The sequence below is a fragment of the Amblyomma mixtum genome, chromosome 1 (genome assembly GCF_055824585.1).
Source record: "Amblyomma mixtum isolate Tamu chromosome 1, ASM5582458v1, whole genome shotgun sequence".
Classification (NCBI taxonomy): domain Eukaryota; kingdom Metazoa; phylum Arthropoda; class Arachnida; order Ixodida; family Ixodidae; genus Amblyomma; species Amblyomma mixtum.
In genome coordinates, this window is record NC_143012.1 from 208,113,848 (window position 1) to 208,134,424 (window position 20,577).

Genomic DNA, 20,577 nt, shown 5'->3' on the forward strand with positions numbered 1-20,577 from the left:
ATCGTTTTCAATGGTATGCAGTGCCACATACCGACCGTCATTTCATATAGGTGGCTTGCGACTTCTGAATTGTTATTTGAAGGCAAGTACCGCGATTGTGGCGCGCTTGGAGTGCATTTCGTCTGTAGAGCGCAAGGGATTTTGCACGTCCTCTGTTGTCGAGTGCAAAAATACACGTCGGAAATTTGCTTTGGCCCCAAAACGACGAACACAATTCGTAAAAGAACCGAATGCCCAAGGTAAATGGAGCAACGGCTCTGGCTGGTTTGTTTTGAATGTTTAGGTTAAATGTCGACGGTTTGTTGGAGTGCCGTGGGCCTCTCGCATTTTTTTTTTATCTGTCTCCTTCGCCGAGGAAGACTGTGCCGTGTATTTGCTGGCGCGGGACGAGCTCATAATGGGATTTTTCGTACGCAGCAACGCTCAGAGCATCACGAACGAGTGAAACAAGGTGGAGGCAGAAATGCATGAAACGGCATGTACCGCTCGAGAAACCTTCGTTTCATGTCAAGCATTGTGCGCATTAAATTCTGGCTGCTTGGTTGGTTGTTGTGGTGGGTTTTTGTTCTTATTTGTGTTTGCGTTGGTTTTTTTAGGTTTATGACTGCTCTTGCTTCTAATGTAAGACACTGCTTTTTTGCTGAGATATTTTTTATTCCTCTGTTTGGTTTCAAACCCATTTACGAGAAGCTAGTTCAGCAAGTACTTTATACGCACGGGATAAGAAGGGTCCTGCGATTACATGTATGCTGTCTTGTTTTCATGCCGATTTCCTGCCACTGACAGTGTTCAGAGCGATAATGCGCTGTATCACATGCTTGAGCTGATGATCATAAGTGTGCCTCTTTTCCGTCTAATAAACAGTTGGTAGAGTGCCCATGTGTTGTCCTTCTTGTGCCGTTGTCGTTGCGCGGACGTTCATTTCAACAGTGTTACCTTTAATTACGGCATGCATTAGTTCTGAAAAACGTAATAAAAACGCATTTAAGCAAGAACACCTACATCCTTTATAAGTAGCACCAATTAGTACTCTGTTAAGCAGATTGAGGCAATGGCGTTAAGAAAGCCGAATGCCGTGAAAATGTAAACGGCAGTAAGTTGGGTTTAGTTTATTCGGGTTTAACGTCGCAAAGCGACTCAGGCTATGAGGGACGCCGTAGTGAAGAGCTCCGGAAATTTCGACCACCTGGGGTTCTTTAATGTGCACTGACAACGCACAGCACACGGGGCTCTAGAATTTCGCCTCCATCGAAATTCAGCCGCCGCGGCCGGGATCGAACCCGCGTCTTTCGGGTCAGCTGCCGAGCGCCTAACTACTGAGTCACCGCGACGGGGCTAAATGGTAGCAAGGTTAATTCGCTTGGTGTCATCCGCCTTTAAAGAGAGTTCCGAGAGCGAGAGATTTTCGTTCACACGCTTTGCAGAACACAGTTGTCGCGAAATGTGCATATGTATCACTTCCCACGTTTACTCACAAATGATGCAAAATGCCCGATCCTTTTGGAGCTTTGGCTTGCATCAACGCACGAAGGTTGCTTCGCGGTGCACAAGAGCGCGAGTGACTCTTTGTCGCATGCAGCTCCTTGCATTAAGTGTCTTGATCCCACAGCTCAAGCAATTTGAAATCAGATTCGAAAGCAGAAGTTTAAAACCGAAACTCCGAGAGCGTTCACTCAGTTTACTCGTGAATATGTTCACAATCGTCCGATATTAAAAGAAATGGCCACAATCAGTATGCTAAAGATTACAAAAAGTGTTTAAAACATTGAAAATACAAGTAAGAATGACAGAGTTATTTTCTCTACAGCAGTTTTCCGAATTCAAGTTCAAACTTCACCCATCCTTGACTTTGCGAGAAAAAACTGTGCTGGCCACAATAATGTGTTGTAAGATGGCTTCCAAGACTTACATGCGTGGACCCCTTTGCTAGCTCAGCTTTACCCCCCTGCGCAGCAGCGTCAGCCGGAGAAAATGGCGTCCGCATCGCCGCGCGCTCCTCGAAAGCGAAAGCTGACACCGAGCACGTCTGCCGGTTTCGGTTTCGTTTTTTGCGACGAAAGCAGCGGTTATTAGTCGGGCAACAATGTACAAACATCTGATTTCGGTTTCGACAGCGAGACTTCGCCTCGGGAGCCTTGAAAGTCGGCGCGTACTTGCATGCAAGTTCTGTTTTCGTTCGCTGTGTGTTTTCTGCGGTGCATACGGTTTGTAATTGAGGACAGTGGTTTATTTTTGTGCTTCAGGGTCTTCACAACATATGGCGAAGACAGTTTGCCAAATGCTCAAGGTCGCGTCGCGTTTTTCAACCAAGACGACAGCTAGGTTCCCATATCGGCACATCGCTGCGGAGCGGCGCTCGGAGATTCGCTCGACCTCTCGACTTTTTTTTTTATGCTCTTCACGGCGGAAATGATGAATACCGTGTGCGGAAACACTAATAAGTATGCACGGATGAAGATTTTGAGCCAGCAAACATACGATCGGCGTGACGGCTCATGGGAAGAAGTGAATCTGTTGGAGATGCTGATATTCATTGGAATCATCATATACATTGGAATTGTTGACCTGCCACGACTATATCTCTACTGAAATACGAGAATAATCTATTCTGGCCCTCTGCCATCAAAAATGATTTCTCAAAATTGGTTTTTCGCTTTTTTGTTTGTTTTTTGCACGTAACGGCCCCGGATGATTCAGTGGCGACAGCATCTATTGGAAAGACTTGAAAAGTGTCCTGGCTTTTGAACCACGTCGATAAAATTTATTTCATCGATCCTGATGTTTTAGAGCTTGCCTAAAATGCAAAATTTTATCAGCTGGCTTTTAGGGAGCAGCTCATTCAAGAAATCTTCAACTATGATGAGGGAAAAGAAGTCCACGCCCCCAATCCTCCCGTAGAATCCATTCAACACCAACCGAAAAAAATGAAAAAAAGAAGAAACTGCAAGCTTGGCTATCAGAGAACAAGGGAGGAACAAAAATAAAACCTTATGTGAAGCACCTGTCAGTCTACCTCTGCTTCACATCTTCACGCCTGATTGCTCTTCACAGTGGCACCACAGTCATGACCCCTGACTTGACAGGCCATGGAATATGCAGTAATTTTTTCTCATAGCTGAAACTGTGAATAATGACAGCTATAAACAAGTGCAACAGTTTGTATATTCTAGTTTTTCTCTAATGAAGTTCTGGCTTAGTGCAGCCAGTAATTTGTTTTTCCGATACACTTTCTTTTTATGTTTTTAGCAAATTTCACAAATAAATACATTTACTTTTGCACACACAACTCATCTGTTTGGTTCATTCAGACGTGTAACTAATAAGCTACAATTTCATATATTGCAATATGTGCTAGGTGTGTTAGTTCATGTGAAAAAATTTTTTCTTTCAGTACACTCCAAATCCTCCATTTTTCCGCGGTAGCGAAAGAGTTAAACACACAGCATTACCAGCCTAGTTATTTACACCCACTGCAAAGCAAAGGCCTTTCACAGTGCCATTTAAACTTTCTCAATTCTTTTCCTACCGCGCCTAATGCGCATCGTTAGCACGCAAACGATCATTTCTTGCCCCGATTTCAGAACCTTCTGCGTTGCTAATGACCACGCAGCAGATATAGCTTGTAGGCAAGGAACCAAAGTTTTGTTTCCGATGTAGTTTTTTTTTGTCCCACAAGGGGGCACTTTCCAACGCGCTGCAAAGAAATGAAGACGCGGACCTGCACTCATTGCCCGCCGTGTTGCCCGCAGATGACACCTTAGCCTCTTGACTTCGGAGCCTTCCGCGTTGCTTACAGGCACAATGCGCATCTCATCTGGCTTGTAGCCGGAGAACTGAAGTTTTGCTTCCGGTAGTTTTTTTTTCCCCCTACAAAATGGCATTTGAAGGCGCTCCGAAGATGCAGTACCATCAAAGTTGCTTGGCAGCCTACACAGGTGCACCACGCGCTCTAAACATAGCAAATCTCAGGGCTCCAATTCGTATGCGAGTGATTTAATCAACCTGTACAACAACAACGAGTCTGAAGATGTAGCAAGATGCTGCAGGTGATTCAGTTTCCACATCAGTGATGATGGAAACCAGCCTGAACCACAGGCAGCAGCGCTCAGACGCACAACTGTATGGTTTCCAGGTATTGTTTTGTAGCAAGAATATTATTCAAGATAGAGCCGATTTTTTTTTTTTTTGCAGATAGTCGCCAATAGAGTAACAAACATTTTGCACATTTCAGAAAATTTTTAACAATATTTTTTCTTTTTAAATACAAGTGTGTCTTTGGAAGCTTTGTTCAATTTTTTTCCCGAAATCTCGTTTTTAGCAACTAGAATTTTTTGTTGCAGCATGCAATTTGTTGTTTAAACTTATAAGAATACAAAGCACCTTTATTCAGCTCTGTTTATAGGTATTGCAATAAATATTGAATGCAATAAAAAAAATGTTCTGAAACCTTCAGAAAATGTTCATTTTCCCCATGGTACGGAAAGAGTTAACTGCTATCACCAGTGCTCACAATAAGGATAAGCAAAATTCTAATTACACTGACGGCGACAAATAGGCACAAGCTGCCCCTTACGACGGCCACTGTGCGCATGCAACACTGATGCATGTGGGCCCCAATGGCTCTTACTGGATGCCAGCAACATGCCCTGAATGACACCTCCACATCTGCCCTGCGTGCAAAAATTCTCAGCATAAAACCACAGCCTGGTGGCACAGTTGCCGTTTCTTTTTCTTTGTGACCACGCACGAGCACACACAAACAAGGACTTGATGTCGACATCTCTTGTTCTCGTTTGGGGCGCTTGGCAGCAAGCTCAGCATAAACATTTCTTTTCCTGCTTTTTTTTTCAACTCAAAGAGGAAAAGAGAAATGCGCGTTTTTCACGGCACATGCTCTTGCTTCACATGGAATGTCTGGCTGCAGCCAAACCAGTAACAACGGTACTATGCTAACCGAAATATCAGACAACCTCGCAGGCTACAGAATGTACTTCAGGAGAGCAAGGTGCCGGGCTTGTTGGTGAAGCATGTTATATAGAACTCAGCGCAAAAAAAAAACGGACAAGGGACAAAGTAAGGGACACAGAGACATTCACGAGTGCTCGTGAACGTCTGTGTCCCTTACTTCGTCCCTTGTTCGTTTTTTTTTTGCGCTGAGTTCTATATAACATGCAGAATGTAACCCTCTGTTGCATGCGCCACTCAATTCCATTCACAAGAAGAGGAGGAAAAAAAGAACGGCAGCCTCTGTCCAATTTATGAAGCGGGCGTCTAGTAAATGTGCGGGTACGATATGAATAGCTTTCAGCGAGTACCAGTACCAATGCCAGATGCAATTTTTTCAAATTTCAATTGATGGCTCCTTTGAAGGTACACTGACAAAAACACCACCCAACTTTATTTCAGAGTGAAAATTGATTCTATGGATCTTCCTATGTCTGTCCAGCAGCAAGACATTTATTCCAGAGAAGATTGCGATTTTAAAATTCTCCCTCCACTCCATTCAAAACTATGGCATCAAGACGCGGTGACCACCGTTTGGAAATGGATGGCCACGTGGCCTGGCATCAGGGAAGTTTGCCCACAAACAGAGCCAGCGTTGGCAATACCTCAATCTCATTTCTTCTTTTTACCTTTTATAGCTAAAAAAGAAAAAAAAGCTCTGTTTTTGGTGAAAGCAATGTGCTTGGCATTAGAACGCAGTAATCTATCAACAAAGGCAAACTTCAGTTCATCCTCGCTATCCTTTCAAGAGGTGGTGACAGGACACCGTAAAACTCGTCCCACACAGGCTGTGAACGTTCCATTTATAGAGAAGTTAAATTTTGATTAACTAGCAAGGAGCTTTTCATAGGCGTCAACAGGGTTTGGTTCTATGTGGCTTAATGTCCCAAAGCGACTAAGGCTATGAGGAGCGTCGTACTGGAGGGCTCCGGGTAATTTTGACCACCTGGGGTTTTTTTTTACTGTGCACTGACATCGCACAGCACACGGGCCTCTAGCATGTCACCTCCATCAAAATGCAACCACCACGACCAAATCAAACCTGAGTCTTTCTGGTCAGCAGTCTAGCCCCAAAAACACCGAGCCACCGCGGCAGCAAATGTCAAAAGAGCCCACAATGTTTACACATACAGAGAACGCCCTTAAAGGGTTCCCGATACATTAAACTAAGCAAATGCATATATGTAGTTGGTTACAGACGTAGCTATTATCACAGCACTGACCATAGCACTGATATTGAGGTTATATTCTAATTAGCTTGAGGAACCAAGTTTGCAGACCTACAGGCACCACCACTCAGCAGCCATTTTCAACAGAAGAGGTGTGCCTTGCATACCAATATGGGTGCACGATTACCAAGCACCGAGTATCAAACCATCTTCTATGTACTACACACCCGCCGCGGTGGCTCAGTGGCTACGGTACTCTGCTGCTGACCCGAAAGACGCGGGTTCGATCCGGCCACCGCGGCCGAATTTCAATGGAGGCGAAATTCTAGAGGCCCGTGTACTGTGCGATGTCAGTGCACGTTAAGAACCCCAGGTGGTCGAAATTTGCGGAGCCCGTCACTATGGCATCCCTCATAGCCTGAGTCGCTTTGAGACGTTAAACCCTAATAAACCAATCCTACGTACTACAGCTAGAACCTTTCACACTAGGTCAACAAAACGATTGCATTAGCCTGTCTGAAATTTCAGCTTGTATTTGCGCCAAAAAACCCTCATGTGCTTCATGAAGTGTTTTATGGGGGCTTAACGTCCCAATGCGACTAAGGCTACGAGGGACACCGTAGTGAAGGGCTCTGGAAATTTCAACCACGTGGGGTTCTTTGACGTGCACTGACATCGCACAGTACATGAGTCCTCTAGAATTTCGCCTCGATCGAAATGCGACCACAACAACTGGGATCGGACCCACGTCTTTCGGGTCAGCAGCTGAGCGCCATAACCACTGAGCCACAGCGGTGGCTGTACTACATGGAGTGAATTGATGAATGACGCATGACCACTGATAGGCAGGTTGTTTGACAGGCTGTGCTATTAAGAGATGGTAAGTAGCAGAGAGTAACCTAACAAGTCTGTGCGTACGTGGGGCTTAAGAGATATTGATACGTCATATGGTACGTCAGCCAACAAGCAGCCTCAAAGCTGCATGTTGGCTGACATCACACAGTAGACTGGCCTCTAGAATTTCGCCTCTATCGAAATTAGACCACCAGAGCCGGGATCAAACTTGCGCCTTCCGGGTTAAGAAGCAAAGCGCTATAACCACTGAGCCACCACGGCGGCAGTAAAGTTAGCTCGGTGAATTTGAATACCTATTCAGCTAGCCTTTAAATGAAAGGGTAGCGTACTTAACGGCATTTCAAACTAACTACACTGCTAAAATGAAAGAAGCAAACAGCTATGAATGTAATGGCTTTACTTTTAGTCACATGAATTACAAACACAAGCCCAGCAACAGTTGCAAATTAATTACACACTTATGCCAACTTTTGTCGGCATATCAGATATAACGCTCCAAAGCAACACGTGGGCAATGACACCGTGGTGGAGGACTCTGGATTAATATAGATTATCTGGGGGATATTTATTGCACTGACATCGCACGTAACAGGATATTTTTGGACTTCACCTCCATCAAAACACAGCCGCAGCAGCCGGAATTCGATTCTGTGATCTTGGGATTAACAGCCAAATGTCAGAGCGACCTAGCCACCAAAATGGGCAACTACGAGTAGTTTAGGTGTGACCACACCAGTGGCGAATAGTGCTTGACTAGTATACTGACCGGAAAGCAAGACAGGCTGGCTTCAAGCCAAGCAGTACACTATATGCAAGCCAACAGGCCCCTATTAGCTTCCACGAACTGATCAAAAAAGTATGAAAGCCGCAAAGGCACACAGAACACTGCAAGCTTTTGTTTACACTGTATATTATGTATCTTTTTCGCCTTCAGATACACAATCCACAGAGCCCAGACAGGAACAAAAAAAGAAATCACTTCCTGTACTGATATCAACAGCCTGCCACAATGAACCACTGCATGACCAAGACTAAACTCGCCCCTATCCGCCAACTGCAGATAAGCAAGGAAAGAGGGAATGAAATGAAAAAAAAAAAAAAACTCCCCGAAAAGGTTTTGACAAATAAGATATGTCGTATGCAGTACGTGAAAACTCGACATTGGCCGCAGTCAGAAGGACCGTACGCGAGCGCGTCTCAAGTCGGCGTCTTTTGCGCCGTCATTCAACGATGCATTCAATTCAGAAATTTCAAGCCTCTGCAAGAGCGCTCGCAAGCGTGTCAAGTAAGCTGAACAAAATCTTCGAAATCACCGCGACGCCACGAATCGAACAGTCCCCGACAGCGACTGCTCAGAAAGACGCAAACGGCTCAATGCTACTTCACTGCAAAAACCTCGTGTGGACGCTTACCGTCGAGCCGGCGCAGAAGAATGCCTAACTTTTCGCTCGTCAGAATGGACCGGAGTATGGTCCCGACTTCTTCATTGAGGGAATCGTCCCCCATGCCTCCCTGCATTCAGCGTCCCATGCTGCCAAGACATAAGAACACAAAAACCAAGATGGTATTAAAGACGAGAAAAAGCAGTAAGAGAATATAAAAGCAATTAGAACGCTATTCGAACACACGTGCAAGTTTCACCGGGGACGGTCTGCCGAAGCTGCCCGCAGAAAGTGTTCGAACCACAGTTCGAACGCGGCCAGGGAAGCGTTCACCAGTAGCTTGGCTCCCTCCGACAAGTATCGGCTAAAAATTACTGCAGCAAAAAGACACCTGAAAAGTAAACCGACAAGTCAGCGCACACTTAACGGTGTTTCAAGTTCACATAGCAAAATGACAGAACAGCGAGCGGCGTTCCACGGGGAGAGCTCAGGGGCAGCACAGAACGAGTAGGCTAAAGTCATTGCCAAACGGCTATTTCTACCAGAAAAAAAAAGGAAAAAATTAGATATCCACACAGTGCTGCACATATCCTGAGCCAAAAACTGAGACTCCGCACCACTGGCAAAAAAGAAACTTTCGGCGGGAGAAAGACCCCACCAGTGAAACATTCTTTTGGCCATAAATCGCCGCTACTGCAAAAAATATAGACGCACTCACCGTTTTTTCACCACAACAGTGGACGAGAAGTTGTCTTCAATTACAGGGAGGAAAAGAGCAAAGCGCTAACCAGCCCTTAAATTCATGACATGACAGAACTAGAAGGTTCCATGGGGCACAGCCGCAGACCGCCTACCTTTTAGAAGAGAATGGAACAGACTGGCTGGCTGGCTGCGACCCTTCCTTCTTTTGAACCGTGCGCGTGCCGTGAGCACGTGCAAGCTAACGCAATCGAAAACGAAACTAGCCAATCCCCCTCGTGGAAAGATGAGGAACAGGCATGGAAAGAAAAAAAAAAGAAAAATTCGCCATTGACAGGAGACGCGGCATCAGACGCTTGGACTATTGTGAGACATTCCAGCGGCGAAAAAGAAGGGACGAAGGTAGACGAGACAGGACGAACGCCTTCTTTTTAGCCGCTGGACGCGGTTTCATCCATGCGCGACCATCTCCATGGACGCGGCAGTCCTCAGCACGCATAGAGTTTCTTACTATTAAGAAACTCTAGTAAGAAACTCTAGTAAGTAGTAGTAAGAAACTCTATGTCAGCACGTGATTATGTACAATGGCGGACGCTTTTTCAGTTTGTGCTGCATTAACATTGGATTTTGCGTCGCCAGTTTTTTTATCCCGTGCCTGCTCATATCTGTGAAATTAGCTTGTGTGGGCTCCTGGCCACAATATCAATGAATGAGCGGCAGGCTTCCTCGCGTCTTCTTAAAGGGGTTGTGAAAAAAAAAATGAAGCTGCCCGGTTTTAATTTTTACTGCTTCCATAAACATTAGACATGCTGATTCCGAAATATTTCGACTCAATATTGAGTCTGCATTTAATAAAGCCCGTTCGAAATCGCTGCCTTTTTGTGCTCATGAAACAACCATGCGCCGCTTTCGGCTGGCACACGCACTGCCCGGCTACGTCATTTTAAGATCTTCAGAAACGTAGAGATATCTTCAACTTTCGTTTGCCCTAAAATAATAGTTTTATGAGAAATTCAGAAAGTTAAACAAGGGTTTTCAATTATTTGCACGCGTATTTGCACTCTGTTAAACTCCAGCGCGTGGTCATACATCAATCACTGACCTGAGACCAGTTTCGGTTTCGGTTCTGCTTCTCCATCTTCCTTGGTTTCAGTATCAGCGGCTCGACATAGCCTTGCTTACGTGAACCTATCTAGGTGGTGTTCCTTGACAGCGGTGGTTTGAGTCAGAGAATCGAGCTGAGCAAGGCCAGCCCATCTCGACGACTCTCTGTTTACATGAACTCGATACGAACGCGTCAGCTATCGCGGCGCGCATCGGCTCCGCGCTTCTGTTCTTTGCTGCAGAAAAATATATTCCAGAAGCGTGAAGAGGCCGGGGTTAGGCATAATTTGCAGATGGGACTGCGAGTCAACCCGCCCCTTGCGATAGAGATGAAGACTCGAGTCCACGCGGGTTCGGAGGTTCACAGTCGGGGCTCCCGCAGGCAGAAGTGTCGAGGGCTCTCGGCATGACTGCTACTTGCCGGGCGGCGTGTTTCCGTTTGCTAGCCGCTGCAGACAAGCCCAATGTTGGCCACGCCCGTTCCCGACAAGTGCAATGTTGCCAGAACAGACGCTGCAGCCAAGTTAGAGTCATATAGTTAATATGGTTAGAGTGTACTAGAACCATGACTAGAACTCTAGCCAAGTTCAGTGTTGCCCACGCCCGTTCCCGACAAATGCAATGTTGCCAAGGTGTTGTCTGCTGTTGCCATGACGCCCAAACAGACGCCCCGCTGGGTGAATGCTAGGGAGCATGGAGGAAGGAAAAAAAGAGGCATGGAGGAAGGAAAAAAAGAGGAGAGGCCGTTTCCACACAGCACCCTGAGAGAAAAGTGCGGAGGAAATCACGTGGTTTTTTCTCGATTGGGAGGCCATCTTACTCCGGCAGCTTAGCAACGGCGTCATAGTTGCTGTTTACAAACCAGGCGATAGCAGACGGCCGCGGCGTAGCATTTGAGGTGCGGTGTAGGCGTGCTTTCCTCAACTGCTCGAGTTTGTTTTTGATCGTGCTCACAGGCTGACGTTGGCGCCGTTCACTCATATCTCAGGTGGAATTCGCTGCAAAACTCTCATTGTTGCGTGCATTGATTTCAACGTGCTCGGCGACCACGATCGCACGGGCATTTCGTCTACTGCGTCACTGCTCGGAGCCGTCGGGAGACCGCCGCTGCATTCGCGCTGTTCGTTCACCAGTGATTCAATACGGCGTGCGCTAGAGCGGTCGTCGGCGCATTGTGCGGACGTTTCGCGTCCTGTACGTGCAGTGTGTGTGTGCCATTCGCGCTCCCGTTTACATCGGCAGTGAAACCTCGTTGCTACCTATGCGTGTTCTTGCAACGCTCCAGCGATTGTCACTGACGTCGGTATAACTGTCATTTTTGTTTTTCGACGATTGCGCTTGTTTGAGCGGCGGGGGCCATGACATGGGCGGAGAGCGATATTGTAAAGGAAGCAGCTGCGCTCGCTTTGCTCTTAGTACACAGAAACTTTGTTACATGCCCGTTTGAAGCGTGTAACGTTTGAAGCGTCTAGCGAGCTATTTGCCTCTGGGACGTGCCGGGCTCAAGTGTATTCGTTCGTATTGTAGCTTGCAACGCGAAATCGAACACCGGAGTACGAAAAACTGCGGCAGTCCCTCAGTGGTTGTTGTTGTTGTTCTAGCCTACGACAGAATGGCACATACCCACTCTGGGGGATCGGCCAAGAATCGGGTGGTAAAGGTTGGTATTCACCTGTACGTAGTAAAGGCAAAAGTAAAGCACACGGGAGAGGAACACCGAAGCTTATAATCTCCACCGTCAGAAAAAAAAAAAAACGTAGCCAAAAGTGGCGACGGGTACTGCATGTCAAGATGCGTCACCGCAGTAATTGAAAGCGGAGGTCACTTCCCGCGCTTGCAGGAGTTGAGATAAGCATTTTTCCCGGCTGCAACTAATTGTGACCTGGGCCGAGCAGTTGGAGACGGCACGAATACGACGCAGTACGAAGCAGTAACTGGAAGTAGCCGCCTGTCTGGCACGGGTATTTCCGCTTTATTAACTTTTCCGCTGACGAACACCAGCATAGGGCACCCTAAACCGGCAAGCAGCCAAGCGCCACTCGCGCGGGGGCCTGCGCCCATGCGGTAGCACGCTCCTTCGTTGGCTTTGAAACGCGCGCGCAATCGGCGCGGCGGCGAAATGTAAACAGAAGCCCGCCGGAGTAAGATGGCGCCGAGCTTGTTTCCGGCTTCACAAAATGTCACGTGACGGCCTCTCCTCTCTTTTTCCTTCCTCCATGAAAAGAGGAGAGGCCGTCATGTGACATCATAGAGTTTCTTACTACTACCTAGAGGGAAAGCTGGCGGCGCTGCACTTCAGCCAACATGGACGCTCAAAACATCATGGGGCGGTGAGCTACTTGTTGCGGCACAGTCGTAGTTTTTCGGGAACACAGAGTGGCAGTACTAAGGCGTTTCATTCCGAAAACGTAGTTCGTGTGTGCGCAGACGACTTTCGCGCGAACGCAGTGTGCAAAAGCCATAGTAGTGAAGACGCGACGACACACGACGCCAATAAAAGGTTTTACTCTTCCGAAATGCCATTAAAAAACCTCTTAAAGTATCTAAGCAACAACATTTTTTTTGAAAACATATTTACTTTTAAAAGTGCGCCTGTTAATTACGAAATATTAGTTTTTTTAGTGTTAATCACTTGGCCAATAGGAAAGCTAGTCATGTCTTATTTTAGGCAAACTTTGCACTTAAATGCTTTTCTGCTCGTTTGTTGCAATCATTAGACAAGATATTGAATGTTAGGGCGTTTGTAGCTATCAAACAGCTTTATTTTTTTTATTATTTTTTGGCCAAAAGTTACAGTTCCGCAACAAGTAGCTCACCGCCCCATGATGCTTTGAGCGCCCATGGTGGCTGAGGTGGTCACGTGGGGTCTCCATGCAAACTCCCATAGACGGCTTGCCAGCTTTCCCTCTAGGTAATAGTAAGAAACTCTATGTGTGACATTTTGTGAAGCCGGAAACAAGCTCGGCGCCATCTTACTCCGGCGGGCTTCTGTTTACATTTCGCCGCCGCGCCGACTGCGCGCGCGTTTCAAAGCCAACAAAGGAGCGTGCTACCGCATGGGCGCAGGCCCCCGCGCGAGTGGCGCTTGGCTTCTTGCCGGTTTAGGGTGCCCTATGTTGGTGTTCGTCAGCGGAAAAGTTAATAAAGCGGAAATACCCGTGTCAGACAGGCGGCTACTTCCAGTTACTGCTTCGTACTGCGTCGTACAATGCTGCCATGCATGACCACACCCCACCTTAGAGTTCAACCTGCCTTTTATTGCAGCTCTTGTCGCTGAATGTTGCAGTCTGCCTCCATTGTGTATGTTTTGGAAGCTGGCAGTGTCAACAGTGCCTTCTGTTGCAGCAGTGAGGATTAGAAAAATTCTGCAGTATTTTTTTGTTGGTGTTGAATACCATACTTATCTTCATTGCATGTTTTCGTGCGGCTGGCCATGCACGGAATGCTTTCTCATACAGCAGTGAGGATGGGCAAATATACTAATAAGTTTGAGTTCTTGACCCTGAATACAAAATGTAGTATCATAACGTGTTGTAATGGTGGTCGTGCCAACAATGACTTTTGATTCACAACTCCAAAAGCCATTCATAGAGGCGACAGAAACGGAGAGGGCCAAAGTGCATAAGTAGACGGCAGGGGAGGATTTATGGATGGGGGGTGGGGGAGGGGGGGCGTCGCTTCCCTCCAAAAGACTGAAATTTTACATAGGACAACCATTCTGAACACCTTTTTCTCAATTAAAAAATTTCAGAAAATATACGTTTAAAATGTGACTGTCCCCTCCGTAAATCCACCCTTTGTAGCATGGCAACATCGCATATGTTTCACATCCACAGATCTAGTATTGTGCATAATATATATGACCGTAGCTTTTCAGACTTCTAGAAGTTTAGGAGTGGCTGCAGTATAAGTTTCATGGTGTTGTGCCTCATTTCAATGCTGTGTTTCATATTTAATGTGCAGAGCTGCAGCTGTACGCTCCGCTTTTCTCTACTTGGTGAAATACTAGCTTGTAATGTCACTGCATAGTAGCACACTTTACTTGTGATCAACAATAGAGGCAATGAAAGTCGATCAGTTGTACGTAATAAATGCATCAAATTATTTTTCTTTAACATATAACCACAGGACCTTTTGCTGGGCTAGTTGGTGTGACATTATATGTTCAGGAAAGTAAAAACAGCATAAATTTTACACAAACCACTCAGAAAGATGGACAGGACGGGCGCGTCCGTCTTTCTGTGTGGTTTGTGTAAAATTTAGAGCTGTTTTTACTTTCCTGAACATACCACCACAAGCATTAATGAAATTCAGCGCACATGCGGATCCTCATTTCACCACGTACTTTTTACGACAAATAACACTATCACAGGACATGGGCACAATAAACGCATGTGAGAAAAGGCCTCCAAATTCAGTTAGAGCTTCGCCTTTTTCGCACTTCTTGACCATGACATCAGGTAGAAAAGCAATTGCAAACCTGCTACAGGAAACCGGTATAAACATAGCGCGTGTCCAAAAGCACAGAATTGGCCACGATATTGATACATGCATTCGAAGAGAGAGAAGTAGTGCATGCACTAGAAGAGAAAGAAGTTAGTTGGCTCTCGCTCGCGCCCTCGGACCACTGAGGGACCGCCGCAGTTTTTCGTACTCCGGTGTTCGATTTCGCGTTGCACGCTACAATATGAACGAATACACTTGAGTCCGGCACGTCCCAGAGGCAAATAGCTCGCTAGACGCTTCAAACGTTACACGCTTCAAGCGGGCATGTAACAAAGTTTCTGTATACTAAGAGCAAAGCGAGCGGAGCTGCTTCCTTTACAATATCGCTCTCCGCCCATGTCATGGCCCCCGCCGCTCAAACAAGCGCAATCGTCGAAAAACGAAAATGACAGTTATACCGACGTCAGTGACAATCGCTGGAGCGTTGCAAGAACACGCACAGGTATACCAACGAGGTTTCACTGCCGATGTAAACGGGAGCGCGAATGGCACACACACACACTGCACGTACAGGACGCGAAACGTCCCGACGACCGCTCTAGCGCACGCCGTATTGAATCACTGGTGAACGAACAGCGCGAATGCAGCGGCGGTCTCCTGACGGCTCCGAGCAGTGACGCAGTAGACGAAATGCCCGTGCGATCGTGGTCGCCTAGCACGTTGAAATCAATGCACGCAACAACGAGAGTTTTGCGGCGAATTCCACCTGAGATATGAGTGAACGGCGCCAACGTCAGCCTGTGAGCACGATCAAAAACAAACTCGAGCAGTTGAGGAAAGCACGCCTACGCCGCACCTCAAATGCTACGCCGCGGCCGTCTGCTATCACCCGGTTTGTAAACAGCAACTACGACGCCGTTGCTAAGCTGCCGGAGTAAGATGGCCTCTTAATCGAGAAAAAACCACGTGATTTCCTCCACACTTTTCTCCCAGGGTGCTGTGTGGAAAGGCCCTCTCCTCTTTTTTTCCTTCCTCCATGCTAGGGAGCATGCTAGGGAGCCATGCTAGGGAGCCTATCATGTTGCGCGCCACCGTCTTTTTACATGTCGGCTCTCTAGTGAATGCAGAAATGCAGCGCCGCGTCTTTCCTGGCCTGCATTTGTGCGAAAATTATCGGTGAGTGGTTCAGCGGTAGTGCGAGATTCCTGTCCTTTCAAGCCAGGTATATTTTCGTGGTTTACTGCAAAAATTGTCCTGACAGCCCGTACTCATTGTGCCCATTCTTCGTCTTAGGTTGTGGCACAATTTTTTCAAATTGCTGAATCGTCAAACTCATATCTATCTCACACCTCTCATGAAAGCTGCAGTTACGGATGACGTTGTCGCAAAACTGAAGCTGGAGTCAGGTAAGCTAGGACAGTGCATTGGGCTGTAAGATCATTTCCTTTATACATTGTTGCAAACAGTTTCATGATGGCATATACCTGTTGTCTTATCCTATATTGGACACATGAATGATGAAACACCCACACAAAGTACTAGTGTTAAACGGTTCCGAGTGCAATCAGTAGGCGCTAGTAATATTGCACCCACTGCTCTGTGTGTAATCTGAAATGGATGTGGCAGCCACATATTTTCTGCAATCTGTGATTTTGTTGGTAGGTCCTAAGAATAGATGATAGTGCTTCTGAAAGTGCAAGCTTCTCTCATTTAGTGACCAGCTTTCCATGCTTGGTATATGTGCTTGCTCCTTTTCTCCAATGCATAATGACTCTTTTGGTGTAAATCGTACCTTGATGGAAACAGCGCTGCTAGCGATTTTTTAGAAAATCTACAGCTTCTACATTGACACCTTGTTCCTCAATTTAATAATGAAAAAGTTAGCTAATTATGCTGAACTAATTAATTAACTTTGACGAACGAAAAAAAAATGGCTGTGGCTCAACTTGGTTAAGCCGGGAAATCGCGAAAGCAATACCCATGGCTACGCCCTCGCTCACATGATAGTCGTGCTGTTGTGGTGCTTGTGTGAAACTTGTTGTATACCTTGGTGCTGCTGTGGTGATCACTTGGCTATTCTATGTACAACTAGTAGTGACCTGACAGGCTGAGAAGGCAGGAGCGAGAGGTATTAGAGAGAAGCCGGAGTGGGACGCGGGACATCGCCCGTCTTTATTGGGCACTTAGAGTGCAGGTGTCATATTTCATGCAAGCAACGAGGAACTTTAGCGGCTAAACTGGTGAAAGGCGAAAGCCTGAGTGCTGCATTCTGCTACGCGATTGTTCACTGCACATTTTGTTGGTACATTAATTAACTGCCAATTAATGACGCTTAAGCTTCGCCTTTAGGAGTGGAACGCGACAGCGTGTTGTAGCGCTGCCACGGAGTCCAAAGAACGCCACCACCTGTTCGGCGGTGGTGGTGGTGGTGAAGAGCATTTATTTAGTAATTTACAGAGAGGTGCTCGGGGAGAGGCCCCTAATGGGTCTCCCCCTTACAATACTAGGCGGAGTCCCTCATTCCGGGATCCCGTTGGTCGAGACCGCTACACAAGTCCGCCGAACCAGGGCCTGTTGGGCCGATAGTTCCTGGCAGCTGAGCAGGGCCGCCTCCCAGTCCTCTCGGGTAGGGGAAGGGGTGATTGGGGGGAGAGAAGGATTTTTTCTGCATGCCCAAACCATGTGAAAGGTGTCGGCCACCTCCCCACAGAATGAGCAGCGGCCGTCAAAAGAAGGATTAAAGTGCTTGAGAACCGCCGGGCACAGCAGGGTGTTTGTAAAGAGCCTGAGGAGAATTCGTTCGCCAGCTTTACCCAGTCCATTCATAGGAACCGGGTAGCGCCGGCGTTCGGCTCGATAGTGCTCAGTATTTCTTTAAAAGAAAGGAGAGGGCTGTGATCTGGGCTAAGCTCCTCCCAAGGGACGCCTGGTGCCCGGTGAGTGAGTGCGCGGGCTGCCTCATGGGCGGCTTCGTTACCTGGCATGCCTTGGTGGCCGGGGACCCATATGATTGAGCGATGAGTTGGATCGCCGTCGCGAGTACTGCGGTGTAAGATTTCTTGAGCGAGTGGAGTGATCCAACCGAACTCAAAGTTACGACAGGCTCCGCGAGAGTCTGTTAGAATGAGTTTAGAGTCGGGATGGGAGGCTGCGAGGGCGATCGCCACCTCCTCCGCATGCGTTGAATTGGGTGCTCTGAACGAGAGGCCGTCCACCTGTTTTCCCTCGTGGATGACTGCAGCCGTGTACCATTCCACCCTGGAGCGGTAGGGTCCCGCAATGTCGACGTAAAAGACGTGTTTTTTTGAGCCATAGTGGCGGTGCAGGGCATTCGCCCGCGCCTGGCGCCGGCCATTATGGTCCTCCTTGTTCATCTTAGTCGGAAGGGGTCGAACGTAGAGGGCGCTTCTCCACAGTTCTGGCACTCGAACCCGTTCCATGGTATGGTGATCATGTCTGATATGTAACCGGTCCAAGAGGCGGCGACCGGACGCGGTCTGGGCGAGACGCGTGTATTGGTTAACGAGATGCGCCTCGCGGAGTTCTCGATAGGTGTTCACCACCCCCAACGCGAGGAGTCGCGCGTTGGAAGTGGATATCGGGAGGTCGAGGGCTCTCTTGAAAATTTTGCGGAGTACAACCTCCAAGTGATCTTCGTCATGTTTCCGTAAGCGGAGGTAAGGAGTCGAGTACAATACTCGACTAGTTACGAAGGCATGTGCGAGCCGCATCGCATCCTTACTTCGCAACCCTCCTCGCTTGTTGGAAACGCGGCGAACCATTCGGCCCACCTGGTCGCCGACTTTGCGGAGTTTGGCAAGAGTTGTGTCTGCCTTACGATGTTGATTAATGAAGAGACCGAGTATTCGTAGCTCCTTCGCTTCACGGATGGGGCCGCTTGCGAGAGAAAGCTGAACGGAGATTTTGCATTTCGGAGAAGATCGAATATGCACAAATTCAGACTTGGACGGGGAGCACTGGAGGCCGCAGTACGTGGCATAGTGGTCAACTATATATGCTCGCCGCTGCTTGCAGGCATTCCTCCATCTCTCCTATGTTTCCCGTAGTGGCCCAGATGGTGTTGTCATCGGCGTACAGCGCATGCTGAACACCGCCGACAGCCGCCAGCTGTGCCGGGAGGTACATCATAGCAATGTTAAAGAGAAGCGGGGACAGCACAGCGCCTTGTGGTGTGCCCCGCGTTCCCATCTCAAACGGGCTGTACTCGGTCTCTTGTACACGTATATAGGCCAAGCGGTCTGTTAAGAAATCTTTGATGTAATTGAATGTACGAGGACCACAGTTGGTCTCACTAAGGTTCTTTAGTATGACGCCGTGTTTCACATTGTCAAACGCACCCTTGAGATCGAGTGCTAGGACTATTTTGTCGTTTTGTGGGTGTTCTATGGGTTCGAGAACCTCGTGATGAAGCTGTAAGAGGATGTCTTGTGCGGACTTACTGGGTCGGAAACCGAACATGGTGTCGGAAAAGGAGCTCTTGCTCTCGAGATATTCTGAGAGGCGGTCACGGACCATCGTTTCCATCAGTTTTCCTACGCATGAAGTGAGGGAGATGGGCCGGAGGTTGTCTGTGTTTACCGGTTTCCCCGCCTTTGGGATAAAGGTTACCAATGATGTCTTCCAATCCGGGGGCAACGAAGTGTCCCCGGTCCAAATGGCGTTAATATATTCGAGTAGGGTTTCGTATGCCCGATCAGGAAGGTTCGCCAATAACTTGACTGTGACCTTATCCCTCCCGGGCGCCGTCCCCCTGCGCATTTTGGCAAGAGCCGCGAGAAGGTCGTGAAGCTGGAAAAGTTGATCCAGTTCCGGATTATCGCAGCCTGCATACGAATAATCCTGCCCGCGCGGGTCTTGATCCTGATTGAGGTATTGTGAGCGCAAGGTGTTCGCTAGCTGCTTCGTGTTTCCTTGAAAGTTGTGTATCGCGCGATTGATGTGTTTCTGGGTCTCCGAGCGTGTTTGTGTGGGGTCTATAAGACTCCTGAAGAGCCGCCAAGTGTTGCGGCTGGACATCTGCCTTGCTGCGCTGTTGCATCGATCTACCCAGTTAGTGTCTGCGAGCTGGGCAGCGGTGCGTTGCCCTTCGAACGCAACGCTTTTTGAGGAAAGGAAATGGTCTGTAATTCTCTGTCATCTCGGTGGACACCTGAGCCGCACCGTACAGGAAGGGAGGAAGTGTGAGTGAAAGAAGAAAGAGGGGCCGTAATGAACAAAATGAAAATTGTATTTGAGGAAAGGAAATTACTCATTAACTGTCTCACATATCTCAGTAGACACTAGTCGAAAATTGTATTTGAGGAAAGGAAGTTGCGCAGTAACTGTCTCCCATATTTCGGTGGACACCAGTCAAATTTCGCGCGCGGTGACGTCACGACCTGTTGGGTCAATCTGAAACGCGGGCAAATACGCCTTGCTCGTCGGTGAATTGGTTTTTGAGGAAAGGAAATGTATCTGTCTCTCATATATCGGTGGACACCTAAACCTCGCCGTAACGGGAAGGGAGGAAGATGGGAGTGAACGAAGACACCGTATTCACTAGACGCACCTTTGTTCATTCCAAACCATCGAGCTCCTGTTCGCATTGTACTTGGAGCCACTTTGCATAAGTGTTATAAACAGTAGAGCTGTCAATGGTTTCCGAATAATGGGCCACGAACTGAAGGTATTGGCTTATGCAGATGACCTTGCGTTTTTTTGTACTGATCCAAGCATCGATGAGGTTATTCGTTTAACGGAGGACTTTGGTTCGGTGTCAGGAAGTCGGATTAATCGCTCTAAGAGTTGCGGCCTTTGGTTTGGTAGCTGGGGTACGACACCTGCTGAATATGCTGGTATAACATGGACATGCAGGCCACCAAACTACCTTGGCGTCCCTTTGAGTGCCTATAAGCATA

General features: G+C 47.6%; 2 protein-coding genes across 5 annotated transcripts in view; one reads left to right on the forward strand and one right to left on the reverse strand.

Annotated features, from left to right (window-relative positions):
• Positions 1-9,578, reverse strand: part of LOC149370684 (uncharacterized) — a 58,400-nt gene extending 48,822 nt beyond the window's left edge. For 2 of the 4 annotated variants that reach the window (XM_089562800.1, XM_089562806.1), the window contains exons 1-3: positions 9,129-9,578; positions 8,657-8,801; positions 8,441-8,559 (exon numbers count right to left, since the gene is read on the reverse strand). In XM_089562800.1, the coding sequence (XP_089418926.1) occupies positions 8,441-8,546 (106 nt within the window). In that variant the 5' untranslated portion in view covers positions 8,547-8,559; positions 8,657-8,801; positions 9,129-9,578. The remainder of the gene's footprint in view (positions 1-8,440; positions 8,560-8,656; positions 8,802-9,128) is intronic. The other 2 variants (XM_089562794.1, XM_089562785.1) reach the window with 2 other exon arrangements.
• The window catches only part of LOC149370683 (tudor domain-containing protein 7A-like), a 239,297-nt gene that overhangs the window by 122,753 nt on the left and 95,967 nt on the right, over positions 1-20,577 (forward strand). The gene's annotated exons all lie outside the window — the stretch shown is intronic.